The 17,889-nt window shown below is 32.1% G+C and overlaps 1 protein-coding gene across 1 annotated transcript; it reads right to left on the reverse strand.

Moving 5' to 3' along the window:
• Positions 1 to 4,793: 4,793 nt before the first annotated feature.
• LOC134692689 (proteasome subunit beta type-6-like) lies at positions 4,794 to 17,229 on the reverse strand. Its single transcript, XM_063553165.1, has 6 exons — positions 17,104 to 17,229; positions 14,429 to 14,496; positions 13,263 to 13,394; positions 8,042 to 8,171; positions 5,749 to 5,893; positions 4,794 to 4,999 (listed from the first exon to the last, which is right to left on the reverse strand). The coding sequence occupies exons 1-6, from the start codon at positions 17,188 to 17,190 to the stop codon at positions 4,869 to 4,871; spliced, it is 693 nt and encodes a 230-aa protein (XP_063409235.1). The 5' UTR covers positions 17,191 to 17,229; the 3' UTR covers positions 4,794 to 4,868.
• Positions 17,230 to 17,889: the final 660 nt, after the last annotated feature.

Here is a 17,889-nt window from a genome sequence, read left to right on the forward strand (position 1 = left end):
GCAGAGCTCTTGAAAATGTTCTTGCCAACAAAACATTTGAATTGTACTTATCAATATAAGTTTTTAAAGCCATTAAGGAAAATACCCCATAATTTGTATATTGCAGTATGTACTAACTTTGCATAATGTAAATCAATTGAGATGTAACTTCGTAGAAAGCTTTATATTAAGTTGAAAATACTGTGCATAGTTTTTTGTGTGTGTGTATATCATTTTTTTGTGGATTGAGGAAAAAAGAATTTATGAAAAATAATGAATCCACAATAATATTTTTCTGAATTGTTTTTAGATTTGATTATAAAGAATTTTTAAGCAAACTGTGAAAAACAATATTTTTTAAATTATTATTCAGCTAGGTGTGACAACATAAATATTACATATCAAAGAAATACACATGACACATGTACAATGTAAGAACACACGATACATGTACAATGTAAGAATACACAATTTTAATGTCACAACAACATACCCACCTGTGTGGCCATACAATTTGATTAGTTTACATTATTCATACTTGTTATTTTGTTTTTTATTTATTTATGTGTTCCAAAATATTTATTTTTAAATATTTAAAAAGATTAATATTTAATAAAAGTTCATGATTATGATTGAATCAATTTTAAGTGTTGAGTGTTCTTTTCCAAATGTATTTCTTAAATAACAGAGCTAATGATTAAAACAACTTACAGGTCAGATCAGTTTGCAAAATTAGCAATGCACAATGCTGAACATATGATAGTGTCAATAGCTCACATGGCTCAATGAATATTAAAGAGGTATGATTTTACAGCAGATTGCATTGAGTGTGAAGCTAAATGTAATATCTTTGGTTAGTTGTTAATTTCTGTGTCATTTTGTTCTCTTGTAGTGAATTATCTCATTGGTAATCAAGAAGGTGGAAGGCTAATACCTCCATGAAAATAAAAAAAAAATGCCATTTCTAGAAAAACTGCATACCAAATACCAATAATATTATCAATAAACCATGACTGAGGGACAGGGCCAAATAATCTCCATGGAAATGAGATGTGCCAATGCTTATACAAATGCATATTATTTGACATACTATTAGTGGTTCCCTGTCACACAAACTGAGAAATGTAAACTAGAATGTTAACTTAGCAAGAGTCTTAAAGTCAATAGACCATGACTAAGGCGATGGGGCCAAATTATCTGTATGGATATGAGATGTGTCAATGCTAATACAACATAAAACCAAATATCACAAAATGACCACTATTGGTTGACCGGTGCCCATCATCTGACTTTATCACAAACTACTATACATTCAGAAATTATTGTGATCATTTTATTATCATAGATGATTTTCAAATATGTGATAGAATAAAACATTAAAAAATAGGTGGATCTATTTTCAAAGGATTTTCCAACATAGTTCAGTCCGTTTAAAAGAACCCACAGGTAAATCTAGTTTATAATGGTATATTCCAAAACAGTTCAGTTCATGTTGAAAACAGGTAAAACTAGAGGCTCTAAAGAGCCTGTGTCACTCACCTTGGTCTATGTGAATATTAAACAAAGGACACAGATGGATTCATGACAAAATTGTGTTTTGGTGATGGTGATGTGTTTGTACATCTTAATTTTACTGAACATTCTAGCTGCTTACAATTATCTCTATCTATAATTGACTTGGCCCAGTAGTTTCAGAGGAGAAGATTTTTGTATAAGATTATTAAGATTTACGAAAAAATGGTTAAAACTTGACTATAAAAGGCAATAACTCCTAAAGGGGTCAACAGACAATTTCGATCATGTTGACTTATTTATAGATCTTACTTTGCCAACATTTATTTTATTTTAAAGTTTATCTCTATCTATAATAATATTCAAGATAATAACCAAAAACAGCAAAATTTCCTTAAAATTACCAGTTCAGGGGCAGCAACCCAACAACGGGTTTTCCAATTCATCTGAAAATTTCATGGCAGATAGATTTTGACCTGATAAACAATTTGACTTCGTGTCAGATTTGCTTTAAATGCTTTAGTTTTTGAGTTAAAAGCCAAAAACTGCATTTTACCCCTATGTTCTATTTTTAGCCATGGCGGCCATCTTGGTTCGTTGGCCGGGTCACGCCACACAATTTTTTAACTAAATACCCCAATGATAGGTGTGGCCAAGTTTGGTTTAATTAGGCCCAGTTGTTTCAGAGGAGAATATTTTTGTAAAAGATTACTAAGATTTACGAAAAATGGTTAAAAATTGACTATAAAGGGCAATAAATCCTAAAGGGGTCAACTGACAATTTCGGTCATGTTGACTTATTTGTGAATCTTACTTTGCTGAACATTATTGCTGTTTACAGTTTATCTCTATCTATAATAATATTGAAGATAATAACCAAAAACAGCAAAATTTCCTTAAAATTACCAATTCAGGGGCAGCAACCCAACAACTGGTTGTCCGGTTCATCTGAAAATTTCAGGGTAGATAGATCTTGACCTGATAAACAATTTTATCCCATGTCAGATTTCCTGAAAATGCTTTGGTTTTTGAGTTATAAGCCAAAAACTGCATTTTACCCCTTTGTTCTATTTTTAGCCGTGGCTGCCATCTTGGTTGGTTGACCAGGTCACGCCACACATTTTTTAAATTTGCTCTAAATGCTTTGGTTTTTTAGTTATAAGCCAAAAACTGCATTTTACCCCTATGTTCTATTTTTAGCCATGGCGGCCATCTTGGTTGGTTGACCGGGTCATCGGACCTAATTTTTTAACTAGATACCCTAATAATGATTTTGGCAATGTTTGGTTAAATTTGGCCCAGCAGTTTCAGAGGAGAAGATTTTTGTAAAAGTTAACATCGACGGAAGACGCTGGACGCCAAGTGATGAGAAAAGCTCACTTGGCCCTTCGGGCCAGGTAAGCTAAAAAGGTGTCACGAGTTAGATTAGTCCATTTAAAAGAACCCCCAGCTAAATCTAGTTTATAATGGTATATTCCAAAACAGTTCAGTTCATGTTGAAAACAGGTAAAAAAGGTGTCACCAGTTAGATTAGTCCATTTCAAAAGACCCATATCTAGCTTAATTTAGTTTATTATGGAATATTCCAAAACAGTTCAGTTCAGGTTGAAAACAGTTAAGCAGGAGTTATGAGTTCTTTTTATAAGAGCAGTCTATATTTTTAAAACCATTTCTATTAGAAACACTGTTCAAAAGTGTTCACTAACTTTTGAATTATCTATTATTTAACTGTTTATGAACACATTTAAAGTGATTAAATTTTAGTCTTTATAACAGACAATCACTTTAAAATACACACAGTTCCTCATTTTGAAATGCTGACCATTTATTTATTTACAAACAAATCTCAGTGGTAACATTTCAGCACATTCTTTGTTAACAGTTGGTGAGCACTGTTCTGATTAATATTTATGATAAAAATATGTCATTATCAAGAAACTTGGTTGAAGTGGACTAGCCGTTTTCTTGTGTGAATTGAACACTGTCATTTCAGGGCCTTTATAGCCGACTATGCAATATGGGCTTTGCTTATTGTTGAAGGCCATACAGTAACCTATAGTTGTTAATTTCTGTGTCATTTTGTTTCTTGTGGAGAATTGTATCATTGGCAATCGTACCACATCTTTCTTTTATATGATATCCAGCTAAAATCTTTCAGAATTTAAAAAAATACACACTTTAGAAGTAGTTTATCTGATTGCTGATCATAATTGAAGTCAAGCTGAATTTATCTGAAATCCTCCCTATATATTTGTTTTGTTATAAATTATCGTATATAGCTGGTTATTTTCGTTGGGTGTAAAGTTTTGCATATTTTTAAGATAGAAAAAAAATGGCTAAAATAAATTCCACCAATTCAAAAGTGTACATCCAAAGGTATTGATAAAAGTTTAGAATCCACCAAAATATTTTGTATACTTTATTCAATAAAAATTAAATTTTACATAAGTGAAAATAATCCACTATAGTATGCCCTTAGTTTTGTCAATTGAATTGTTTCACATTTTTCATGTTAGCGCCTTTTAAAGCTGACTATAAGGTATGGATTTGTTTCATTGATGAAGGCCATACAGCCATTTTATTCCACTCTGAAGGATACTTCGTCTCATTGGTAAACATTCATTATTTTTATGTTGTACAATCATTACATCCACCAAGAATAGCTACCCTATTGCAGTCCAAACCATAAAAATCTAACTGATAAATGAACCACGAGGGTCAAAAAGAGGTGAATATCAGATAAAATTGAGACTGGAAATGGGGAATGTGTCAAGGAGAGAAAACCCCAACCAAAGAGTAAAAAATGTGTCTTTAACACAGCGAAAAATAGAGCACCTGGAAGCCGACTTCAGCTGGCCCCTTAATAAAAATGTATACTAGTTCAGTGAAAATGGATGTCATGCTAAACTACCAAACATAAAACCTGCCAGGTGGACATGTAAATCATTCCATACATCCATGTACCCTGTTTAATGAAAAATGAAAGATCCTACATACCAAAAATAGTGTTCCTATAACTCATAACAAGCAAGCACTATGAAAAAAAACAAAATTTTCTGGTAGTTAAACCATGAAAATGAGGCTAAAAACAATGCACATACATCATATAACATATGATATTTGCATACAAGGTATGAACCCTCTAGGTTTTCTTCCTTCTGAATTATATATAGGCATACAAAAAGTATATACCACTGCTGCTGCTGCCTGTTTATTATCCATATGTCTTGCATTCAGCAACTTTCATAAGAACAAGGAGTAAAAAAACAATGGTGCAGTAGCTTGAAATAAAACGAATGATATTACAAAGAAATGATGAAATTTAATATTAAATCATGAAACACAGCTAACATGACAATGTCATTATAATCCTAACATTAGTAGGCATCAAACACTTTAGGAATGTCCTTTCCTGTGAGTACAAATCTTTCCACACCTTCCTTGGTAATACAGGCCATACGTATAACTCCTCCGCTAGATCCATCTCTACTCATGGCCAATGCAACACCTAAAATACAAATTGGTCAATTAACAAAGGGAGATGTTGATAATTGTTTGAGTTTTAACATCTCATTCAGCACTCTTCAGATACAAGATCAATGAAGATAAAAGGGGAAATATTGATATATATGTTAGTATTTTAACATCTCTGTGAGGTTAGTTGTTCATGACGAAAAACGGTAAAATTCTTGTCAAATCATGTTAATGCTAATTTTCGGTGCATGACAATAAAATGAACACTTTCTTTAGGATGATAAAAATATCAACTGAAAGAACTTCAAATAAAGGTATGGTTTGCATACAACTGTCATAAGTTTAACTCTTAATTTATCCTGTGATAAATATACATGTAGCTTCTAGGCTTATAAAAATATTTTTTTATCATGATGCTTCCTTGGCCAAGCAAAATTAAATTCCATATAATTTTTTTTAACAATGACATTGTCAGTTTATTTTCCACCTCTGAGTTTAAATGTCCCTTTGGTACCTTTCACATCTCTTTTGCCACATATATTGTTACATTTGGAGTAATTTCCAGGAATGAGAAAACCAAATGAAATTATTTTTTGCAGTGAGGATAGATAGAGGTTTTAGTCATGTTGAAGGCCTCATTGTGACTTTGAGATGAACAACAGCAATAAACATGATAAAAGCAATGTTACATTAATTAAATTTTGTCAAGTGTGTAAAGGTACCAGTATTTTTTGTTTTATGCATCAAATTACCACAATCCTGCTTTTATATTATAATGTTTACCTCTAGAGATAAATTGTAAGCATTCATCTTTTGACATATGTTCTTTGTAATGTGTGTCGACATATCCATACACATATGTACTACCAGAACCACCTGTAGCAAATGGCATACGGGTCAACATACCTCCTAGAGGTACAGTGTATACCTGACAAAAAAAACAAAGGAATAAATATTTACATATGAGCTGGGTCGGATAGAAATCAACCTTATATAAATGGTTATCAATTCATCTTCTAATACTGTAAACCAACTTATTTTCGCGAGCCATTTATTTTCGTGCCTTTCACGAGTAGAAAAATAACGCAAATATAAATTATCGCAAATGTGTAAATCTTGGATCTTTCCTTATTAAACTTCATCAAATAAATCAGAAAATCGCGAAATTTAATAGCCGCAAAGTGGTCAAAAAAGGGTAAAACGCGAAATAAAGTATCTTTGAAAATAAGTTGGTTTACAGTAAATTATTTCTGGTTGACAAAATCTCTTAGCAAAATCTGTAATTGTTCAGAATTATGTTGATATATATAAGAACCATTCAAAATAGTCCGAAAAGCATCTTTTATTCTCAGTGGTCTCGCTAGCCCAAAATAAAAGGGTGCAGCGCCCTGGGTGCCTTCATCAGCGCCCTTCTGCACTGACGTCTTTTTCCAAAAATCTCTTGTGCCGTTTTGGTGAAATTTTGTTTTATCAATTTTTTATCTCTAAGTTAATTACATATATGAAACCTGTGTGATTGCCCCTAGGTTAATCATGTCATTACAATCAATTACAATGGTAAAGACTTCAAAGGTGTTAATAACTAGGTAAATTAATTAGGACAATGTATCTTTTTGTCATACTTTTGATGAATGTGTCAGCGAGTGTGTTTAGCTTGAGTGTGTTTAGCTTGGGTCGGCATTTTCGATCTCCAAGTCACAATGGAGAAGTGTATAAATGAAGACTTTCATGACTTTAGAATCGAATTTAAGTCATCAAAATAAAACTATGCCTTTACAGAAATGCCTTCCATCTCAACTTGCTAACATCAAACAGTTTTTAATTAACGCAAACATGGTGGAAATTGATTTTGGAGTTACTTCCCCTGTTTTAGCTTATTACAAATTTGTGCTTTAAAATTATTATCTAGTATAAAAAAAGGAATAAATTACCAATTGAATATATAATAACATAATAATGTTACCTGAAAGATATTAACTGTCTTTGAACATATTGAAAAAAAAATATTGCAATTTCTACTTGATAGTTATACTTTTTATTAGCAATCCATGTTCTAAACATTGTTAAATTAGTATTGCACAAATATTTGTCAGTTCTGACCGTGCAATGGCTGTTTAGCCAGTCAAGGTAGTTAAAAACTTCTACTTGTATTAAAAGTTGTAATTTATATATTCAAACCGTATTCTTTGATAATGGGTAGAGTGAAGTTAAACTATAAAAACATAATAATAAATTGTATGTTGACGAAGATGTACTATATCATACATGATGAAGATGTACTATATATCATACATAACTACACAAACAATGAAATAAAGACTATAGTTGAAATGCATCTTTATTTAAAAAAAAAAAAACATATACAGTAAAAAAAAGATTCGTTAACTTGTGATACACACAGAAATGTAGACAAAAAAATGAGCAGTGCCTTTTCTTATCATAAAAAGTGCCCTGCCCTCCACTGGCACCCTGCCCCTTTTGATTTCTAGCTAGAGCACTGATTCTGAATTTGAATATAATCAAAGTATAAGTCATGTACATGCATACATGAATTCCAAGTCAGGAATCTGATGTTCAGAGGTTGTCGTTTGCTGATGTGGCTCATAAGTGTTTCTCTCTTCACCTTTTTTTATATAGATTAGACCGTTGGTTTTCCCATTCGAATGTTTTAAATACACTAGCAATTTTTGGGGCCCTTTATAGCTTGCTGTTTTTCAGTGTGAGCCAAGTTTTCGTATTGAAGAATGTACTTTGTCCTTTAATGGTTTACTTTAAAAAAAATTGTGACTGGGATGAAGAATTGTCTCATTGGCATTTTACCACATCTTCTTATACATGTAGCTATTACAGTAATACAGTTTGTTCAAGGACAGAAAATTGAAGATTTTCAAATAGATTTCAAAATCTGACTTTATTGCAACTACCTGCTTTAAAAATGTTGAATTTCATCCATTTGTGTTTTTTTTTTATAAGTGTATTCAGAGTGCCAACAAGGACCAATAATATTTTCCCCTCATTCCAATAATTCAGCAAACATTAAAAGCCCACCAAAACTGGTTGCTATACTATGTCTCACCTGTCCTCCATTGACTTTATCCCAGCCGGCTACCAGTATACCTGCTGACACACTATCTCTGTTCCCATAACATAACTCTCTAAATACATTGGCTGCCACTTTCACCTCGGGTTCTTCTCCAAAATCCATTCTGAAAATCAAATGATTGCATTATGATAAAGTACTTGTATATAAGGTAATTACTATGGCAAATATGCTATGTACTCAAGAAAATTTTATTTAGAAAAAAATAAAATAATCTAAAAACTAAAGAAAAGGAGTAGGGGCTATAATGGCATAAAATGGCCCCAGATTAACAAGATAATAAAAGTTTGAACAGAGCAGATTTTTCTCCATAAATTATTAGAATATGAGGCAATGATTTAAAAAAAAATGTTTTTATCTAACAAAAAATGTTCAATGACGTCACAATGGTAGGTGCAAATGACGTCATAATTGGGAAAATAAGCAAAAATACAGAAATTTGGATGTTTTTTCCAAATTTTGACCACCGCACCATGCTTGCACCAATTAGAAATTTTAACATTTTGACAAGTTCATACATATCAAACTTAGGATAAAATATTTTTTTGGTGCACGGTTGGTGCGATAGTTTATTTTATATTTTTCATAGCCAATCGGAACAATAAAAAGCTGAAATATGCCGTTCAAATTGGACATATTCATCTGACAAAGTTTAGTTTATACATTCTAATGCCTATAGGAACTTTATTTTTTTGGTTATGAATGTAACATGTATTCCTAATATTATTTCAGTAAGTATATCTCGGTAAATGTCGTTAAAAAATCCGAAAGCAATAAACTACACGTGTAAGGGAGTCAATAACAACTTTGAGAACATTTTTTTTTAATTGTGAAATTTTAGATAGCCCAATATATAACAACATCTGTACATTTCTCATGTTTCTGCTTATTATCAATTCAAAATCTAGTGTTTGATTGGGGCAATCTTCACTCTCTGGTATTAGGGTCGGATCCATGATTTATGTTAGGAAAAGAGGGGGGCCAATAAAAAATATTTTTTTGCTTAAATTCACATATTAATTGGCAAGAAACACGAAATTTATTTTCAAAATGAAACTACCTATATTCCAATTGCATGTGTCTTTGTTGGTAATGCGCATAAAGTTCCAGAAAAGTTGATGGTAAGAGAACAGAAACGGCATATTATCCATATATCTGTACATACATGCATAATATATATATATGGTTATTTGACCTTCCCATTAATAGAAACAAGTGCCTGAAGTCTGTAAGCAACTGACATGTCTGTTACCTTTTTTTAAAGGTTATGTTTTGAATAGTTTTATAATCATGTGTAAAAATAAAGTGTAATTTTAAAAATGGACCCAGTTTTGTTGTAACGCCCCATTTGTGGGCATTATGTTTTCTGGTCTGCGGTCCATTTGTCTGTTCATCCGATCGTCCTTGTGTCCCACTTCAGGTTTAAGTTTTCGGTCAAGGTTGTTTATTCTGACATCAGACTCAGATTTCTTTTGAACTAAGTTTTACTGTGTGTATTGCTGTGTGTTTGATTTTTTTCTTCTTTGGTTAGAGGTAAAGGGGGAAGGGGTTTAAGATCTTAAAATAACATGTGTAAGCTTCCGATTTTTGCGCCTGTCCTAATTCAGGATTATCTGGCCTTTGTTCATGTTGTTAGTCTTGTGATTTAGGCATCCATGTACTAAAGACACATTCTTGTTTTCAACTATTTGATGTGTATAAAAATAAATATTGTCATGATATTAATCACAGACCAAGTCATACGACACTAAGATTTGTGAAGGCGAAAGATAAACTAGTAAACTTGACAAGAACTACAATAAAACAAATAATATATATAAGGAATATAGAAACTTTTTAAGAATACAGATTTATTTGAGATAGTAGCATGTACCAGTTTTTTAATGCTATAGAATGATATGGTTATAAATCTGGACGCCTGAAATAGATAATAATAAAAATAAGATGAATTTCGAAAAGTCAACCCTAACGATCCTCTGCATATGTCAGGAAGGGTGGGGTTGGGATCCTCTACACATCTCTAGGGGAGATGGGATGTACTTCAATACTTAATTGATAGGGGTGCTTCTGTTTTGTTACTTCACCCTGTTTTACATTTTAAAAATATATACCCTTTCATATATTGCGTAGGGAAAAAAAATCCTTTTCCCATATTAATTTGGTTTCATGTGGTTTTATGTAAAAGAGGAATACTTCAGTGTCAAAAGAAAAATATTAGTTCGATATAGACACAGCGGGAACACCAAACAAGTTGACAGTCAAAGAAGTTATGGGAATTTTAGTGTCCTTATCATATATATATCTGATAGTTTTCTTAACTTTTTACTTATTTCAAGCTTAAAAAGGTGAACTATTCCAAAGGCACGTCATATCACCTTATAAATAAAAGTGCCCCCCCCCCTTTTCAACCCCTACCCTGAAACATAACTACCTGTAATGGAAATTATAACACGGACATTTAAAAACACCCTTTAATGCACGTGTCTGTATCTATTTATTTAAGATAATTGATATTAAGATTTCTTAGCGCTAAATATGTGTTCTTGTCTTTATATTATTCTTCTTGTCGCTACTAAGTGAGACTCCACCCGGCACTGGATGCACAATTTGTATATATCAGCAATACCCGGTGTTTTTTTGTTTTTTTTATGTTTCAATATTGCTTTTCCCCTTAACATTTACTCTTTTTACAATTTGCATCTTAAATTGCCTGTCTGTTGCAATATATTTGAAATTAAATCTTGTAAAATAGAAAACAAATTGCAGTTGCCATGGGCACAGATGTGTTGCTAGGGAGAAACAACAGTGAATTTTGCAAAAATGTGCATTTAATTATGTAATATTTAAATAGTGTACAAGTGCAAAGTTCACTACATGCTTTAAACAGGTTTAATTTCAAATATAGATATATTAAAGCTGTATAATAATCATATTTGATGAGTTTAACTCCGCCATTATATTGGTTGCTAGGCAACAGAATAAACGAGCTAGACCTTAAATTCAACTATTTTCAGAAGGTCTATGGTATAGACTTACAACATGACAAATTAAATGAAATTTGGGGGTGGGGCCAAAAATGGCCCTTATAGCCCCTACTCCTTTAAGTTTACTGAAAAAAACATACATACAGAGATAACTCATTTTAAATAAGGCAGATTTTACAGTATTGTGTTCTGTCTCCTACTTTCATGTTGCTAACGTGACGGAGACAAAAATAAGTAACGTTAGCGACATTTGGACATGTAACATGAGCAACAACATCTTTAAAAGTTCAAATGTATGCACACAGTGATGTTTAATATATGCCTGAAGTAATAAAATTGTACAGTCTGGTTTAGAATTTCTAAATATACAGAATGTCATTTGCAGGTGTACTTTATATCAAATGACTACACATGAAACCAATTCGTAATAGTAACATTAGCAACATCTACTATCATGACATTACGTTTTGTTGCGAACGTCTTTTTGATGGACGGAATACATTTAAGGTCCTCTTGTAACGATATTACATACAACTAACCTTCTTTGCTACCCCATCATGTGAAGGAACTGACTCCGAATCTAATTCTGCAAAGGGCGATATCGTAACTCCTATACAGGAGAGTTACAGATCTAAATATATGTTGCTCACGTGACACTGATTTGGACGGAAACCTCAAGTAGTAACGTTCGCAAAAAATAAAACAGCCAATGATATTGATTCCTCAAGTCCTTTGACCCCCTTACGTCATCCAAATTTAATATGATTGCTATTTTCAATTATTTATAAAACCCGGGATAAAAATAACTACAATTGCCTGTCTGAGAACCAACAAGAAAATTGCGATCGTGACATACCACAATGGACGGAAAAGACGTGACTTTAGCAACAATATTATTAAATTACCTTTTTTAGCCTTTACCAATAAAAATCTGCCTTAAAGTTATGATTAAAACACAAACATGACAAAAGAAGACTTTTTATTAAAATATAAGTCCATGTGATAAGGCTCAACTTATAAATAATACTTCAAAATTCCACTCCAAATAAGCTGGATGTCAGTAAAGTAGGTCATGATGTCTATTCCATGTCCAATATTTTGAAATTGAAAACCCTCTAATTCTAACAAAAAACACAAGCACAGAGTAATTTTTATTTTTATTTACTCAGAAAGACACATTTTATTCAATAACATAATGCATTACTCCATTACACAGTCTGTTTCACAGTTTCAGCAATTGCTTTTTTGATGGATACAAAAAAACAATAATTCCTTCTTATTGTAAAATCTGCCATAAGTATTCTGCATAAATGGGAAAGAACTAGGTGATATTTTTTGGGGCATTATTTTCATGCAATATCAGCCATGATAATTTTTTAAAGTGTATTTTTTTTTCATTTATGAGCAATAACTCCTATAATTATGAAAAGAATTGTGACTGATTATTTCAGCTATTTGACTTTCAGGTTAGATGATAGATATAGGAAGATGTGGTGTGAGTGCCAATGAGACAAACATGTCACAAAATTTTAGAAACGCTCTGATTTGCAATTTCAGCAAATCTTAAGAAAAAAATGATGGCACTTCAATCAGTCAGAGGCAATCAACAAGGAGCAAAGTTTAGAATTGATGACATGACCAATAACTTTCTATTAAAATAACTGATATTGGTTGCCTTCGGCTGTTGTCTGCTCTATGGTCAGGTTGTTGTCGCTTTGACACATTCCCGATTTCCTTTCTCAATTTTATGAAATACTTACTTGTAGAAGTTAAGATGATAGTTAAATATATCTTTGCCTGTGTATCATACTTACTTGTAGAAGTTAAGATGATAGTTAACTATATCTGCTATTGCCTGTGTATCATACTTGTAGAAGTTAAGATGGTAGTTAACTATATCTGCTATTGCCTGTGTATCATACTTACTTGTAGAAGTTTAGATAGTTAACTATATCTGCTATTGCCTGTGTATCATACTTACTTGTAGAAGTTAAGATGATAGTTAACTATATCTGCTATTGCCTGTGTATCATACTTACTTGTAGAAGTTAAGATGATAGTTTACTATGTCTGCTATTGCCTGTGTATCATACTTACTTGTAGAAGTTAAGATGATAGTTAACTATATCTGCTATTGCCTGTGTATCATACTTACTTGTAGAAGTTAAGATGATAGTTAACTATATCTGCTATTACCTGTGTATCATACTTACTTGTAGAAGTTAAGATGATAGTTAACTATATCTGCTATTGCCTGTGTATCAGCAGCAGATCCAGATCGACAACAATATATTTTATCTGTTACTTTTGTCAGTTTGTCTGTTACACGGTTTGCAATGTAAGATCTGAAGAAAAAAACATTTGTCAATCATTCCAGATAAATAGAAAGTTTTGATTCTTCAACTCTTACAATATGGCATGAGCAAATGTAGGATTTCAAGAATTGTATACAATATCACCTTCACAACTTTTCAAAAATCAATAAAGTTGACTATAATATAAATTTAAAATGCTATTAAATCTATTTCAATTACAGTGATGCATTTAAAATTATTATACTTCAAGTTAAAATACCGTATTTTGATTGGCTAAGACGAGGGTGTCAATTTACTCTATCACATGGCTGAGCGGGTGACAATTTTTTTTAATGTTACCCTCTTGTCTAGACCAATCAGAAATCAATAATTCAAAAAACAATGAATGAATTTACATCAAGAAATTAAATACAATGCTTAAGTTTTACCTTTTGGCTCAGATTTTATTATCGACTTTTAGAATAAATAAAATCAAACATCTTGCTTGACTTTTTTTTTTTTCCAATGCCTGTAACGTCATGAACGTTGTTATGAACGTGACGTCATAGAAAATATTTTTAAAATAAAAGTAATCTGTAAAAGCCAATAATGATAGGACATTGAGTATAATGAATTAAATAACACATAGCTGAGAGGGTGATAGAGCAGATTGGAACCCCTCGAAAAGGCATTGTCAACCTTGGCTTCGCCGCGGTTAACAATGTTTTCTCTGGGTACCAATCTGCTCTATCACCCTCTCAGCTATGTGTTATTTATATAATGTTAAACATGCTAAATGCAAATATCATGTTTATTACAATGTATTCATAATTGACAGTTTGTATAAAAAGTAAAATCACAAAAATACTGAACTCCGAGGAAACAGAAAGTTCCAAATCAAATGGCAAAATGAAAAAAAATCATTTTCCTGAATTGGTACAGGTATTTTCGAATGTAGAAAATAGTTGATTGAACCTGGTTTTATAGCTAGCTAAACCTCTCACTTGTATGACAGTTGCACCAAATTCTATTATATTCCCCACCTTCAGTAACATACATGTATATGTATTTGTGTTTACACTTACCCAGTGGTAGTCCTTGAATCTGCACCAATTACTACACCTCCATCAAATTCAACGGCCATTATTGTTGTCTGGAATTATAACATGCATCTTTTATAATTATATTGTCTAAATTAGACATAAGATCCTTAAGAAACAATTGGACATGACATTATGGAAACAAACCCCTAAAGACATAAAAGATGACAAAAGAAATAAAGCCAATTTAAATGTTAAAATAATTTTGATATACATGTTGTACATATACACGTTTCTTCTTTTGTTGCAAGATTGAATGATCTGATGATCAATGAGGGGGATAGGAGGGGTCCTGATACCGAAATCCCAGGCTTAAAAATTCAAAATCCCGAAATCCCAGTGTTAAAAACATGAAATCCTGAGATCCTGAAATTTCGGAAAAAGAATTCCCGGATCCTGAAAGGGTCAATCCTGAAATCTTGAGCTTTAAAACACCCCATCCCAGAGTCCAGATAAAGGTCCTATCCCCCCTCGTCAATGATGATAACAATTATTAATTATTCAAAATAGTAAAATTTCAAAAAAATTCACACAATCAAAATGAGAATGTTTTCGCACATTTTTACATATCTCAAAATCAAACTTTAATATTATTGATAAAAGCAGTATAACTCCTTTCAGGTATCAGTTCTCAGATTCAGCTAATAGCATTTTTGGAATTATAGTTATCTCATACCATTGCAAACTCATCCCAACCTATGTGATATTCAGTAATGGCGGACAAATAGCGATAACATGTATTGTAAACTCTTACCAACTTATTTAAAAGCATTCAAATGAAACCAATTATTTGTAGCTTATTTTTCCAGAGCTCCAGATAAGAATTCACAAATTGGGGTTTTTACCCACCATTTTCTTATGTAATTGGGTGATAAAGATTTTCAATTGCATTATCAATTCCAATTCACCCCTCAAGTAAATATCAAATTGGGTTTTTCACCACCAAGCTCCTTAGTGTATTGGGTTTTTTCATCAACACACTATTGAATATTTAGGCAATATCAACCCCGGCTGTTTTTCCATCTTAAGTATGTTTCTTTCTTTGAATAATGCTATAGCTGTTTTATTTTCTTAAGTCACTGACGAGCAATTGTAGGTTTCATTTGTGTCCCGTTTTTAACCTTCTGCCAGTTTTGTAATTTCTCACAACTTATAATGTAAACTGTATATAACGGATATGTGCATTCCCAAGCACTCGTCTCAAATCTTTTTTTCTCTTATATACCTTTAATTAAAAATTCTGAGAGGAGTACCTGTGTGTGTATTCACTCATTAACCGTGAAAACGAAAGAAAAAAAAATAGTATATAAACTCTTTTACTTGAATGTTTTTGTTTTATTCAATTTACATAAATCTGGGTTAATTCATCCCTTATTAGAACTTTTGGTTTCCAATAACATATCATTTCATAATTGATTTGGCCTTTCACATTTTCTAACGGCAACTGATTCAGTTTTTGACGAAGTCCCGTGTTTATTAGCAAATTATGTTCTCGTTGAGGTACGCAAACACGCCCATGCGTTCGATGGACGCTTCCTAAAAACACTGGCTGAGTGTTGTTATCATCATATCTTTCCCTCAGCTATGCAAAAGAAGCTGAAAACATGCTTCTATTCAATATTTTTATTGGACATCCACTTTCGTTTTAATTCAATGTATGTTTTGATAAATCTCGAGCAATTCGAAAAAAAATATGACAATATGACGCACGCTAATCGGATAAACGCCGAGAAGATCGAAATGATTTCAAAACCACGTGTACCTTTTGAGCATGGGAAAATGCCAACAGGGACCCATTTCAGCTACTTGATATGCAGGAATCTATTTTTAGAACGAAAGGACATTTCCAATTATAAATATAATAAAAATAGATTACGCAACAAGTGAAAACAGATAAGGGTAAATAACGCAAACGGTAGCCAACAAAAGGGTTGAGAACTCATAGTTTTGGTATATAATTGGGTTTTCCTTTGAATTAATTGGGTTATTGAACCCTGCAATGGGCAATTGCATTGGGTTTTCTATTATTTGAATTGCGTGATCACGCAAATACGCAGCTTATCTGGAGCTCTGGTGGATAGTTGGGGCAAATTGGCTTTATTGTCTCCCTTGAACAGTTCCCTTACAAGTTTAAGTGGTAAGAACTTGCAATGGTATGAGTAAACTTAGCTTCCTTCCAATTTTTTGGAGTTCACATGAAATCGTAGTACTGGATTTTCTTTGTTTCAGTTGGTTGCTGCCTTACACCTGAGGTTCCAGATTCAAATCCTGCTGGTTGTTGTTATTTTACATTTTAGAATACAGTAATTTCTATTTGAGATTAAGGGGAGAAAGATGTGTTTTTCCTGATTTCATTGTGTTGTCTGTTGATAGGGAGCACTAAAATATGTAAATCCTAAAATTTTGATAAGTTCACATCAATGATACTTCAGATGTATTTTTGATGATTGGAGGAGATAAATGATGCTTCGTTAAGTGAAGAATGTGAGAAAATATCAAATGGGGAAAATACAAAGCATGATTAGTCCTCTTTCAGTACAAGAAACGGATTTTTGGAGAAACTCATCGACGGAACTGAGGCTTGTAACTTTTCGTTTCAATGTGGACATAATTTATAACCCTGATATAATCAAGGTAACAAGGTAGCTAGTATCATTTACCCCTGTTTCATGTTCTGCATTCAGCCAGTCTGGGATAGAAGGCGAATACATTCCTGCCGGTGAAAAGTTGCTAGTCATCGTTGCCATTTTCCACAAATTTTGGGAAGGGAAATGACTCTGGTCAAAAGAAACAGCTTAAGACCAATTAAAATATTAAGAAACCCAATACAACAATGTACCATTAAAGGGTAAAAGCTTGAAACATCCTTTGTTTTGACGTTTTTTATATATGAAAATTAGAAATAAAGTGTGTCTGGGATAGATTTTAGAAAGAAAACAATGTTAAGTGTCTCAATTTATTTTGGTGATAAAAAAGAAAATTTTAAATGATTGTCTCCCTTGACACAATATGTAAAAAAATATTCAAAATTTACTTGATCTATATTCAAGTTTTGTTTTCTTTCAAAACTTTTCACATCAAATAATTATCAGCTCCTAAGATTATCAAACCAACAGTATAATAGTGAACACTGTGATGACCTGTTCTTTAACTGAATATGTAGGTTTTTTCCCCCATATTAGTCATTTACTGGGGTATCTTTGTTTCAATTGAACGGCAAACACCTGACTCTGACCAATATTTATTCTGTTTAGTACTACAGTTATAAGATAATAACTATCACCAGAAATATAAACCAATTAAAATTGTCATCGGATGATCCCTTTTTTTCTATTTACAAGATTAATTAGTAACCATGTCACAAACAAATGTTTAAAATATTTTATGGAAATACCAAAAATAAAGCATACAGGTGTTTTGAAATACAACAGACTTAAAAATTGTTT

Source organism: Mytilus trossulus, chromosome 12, assembly GCF_036588685.1.
Source record: "Mytilus trossulus isolate FHL-02 chromosome 12, PNRI_Mtr1.1.1.hap1, whole genome shotgun sequence".
Taxonomy (NCBI): Eukaryota; Metazoa; Mollusca; class Bivalvia; order Mytilida; family Mytilidae; genus Mytilus; species Mytilus trossulus.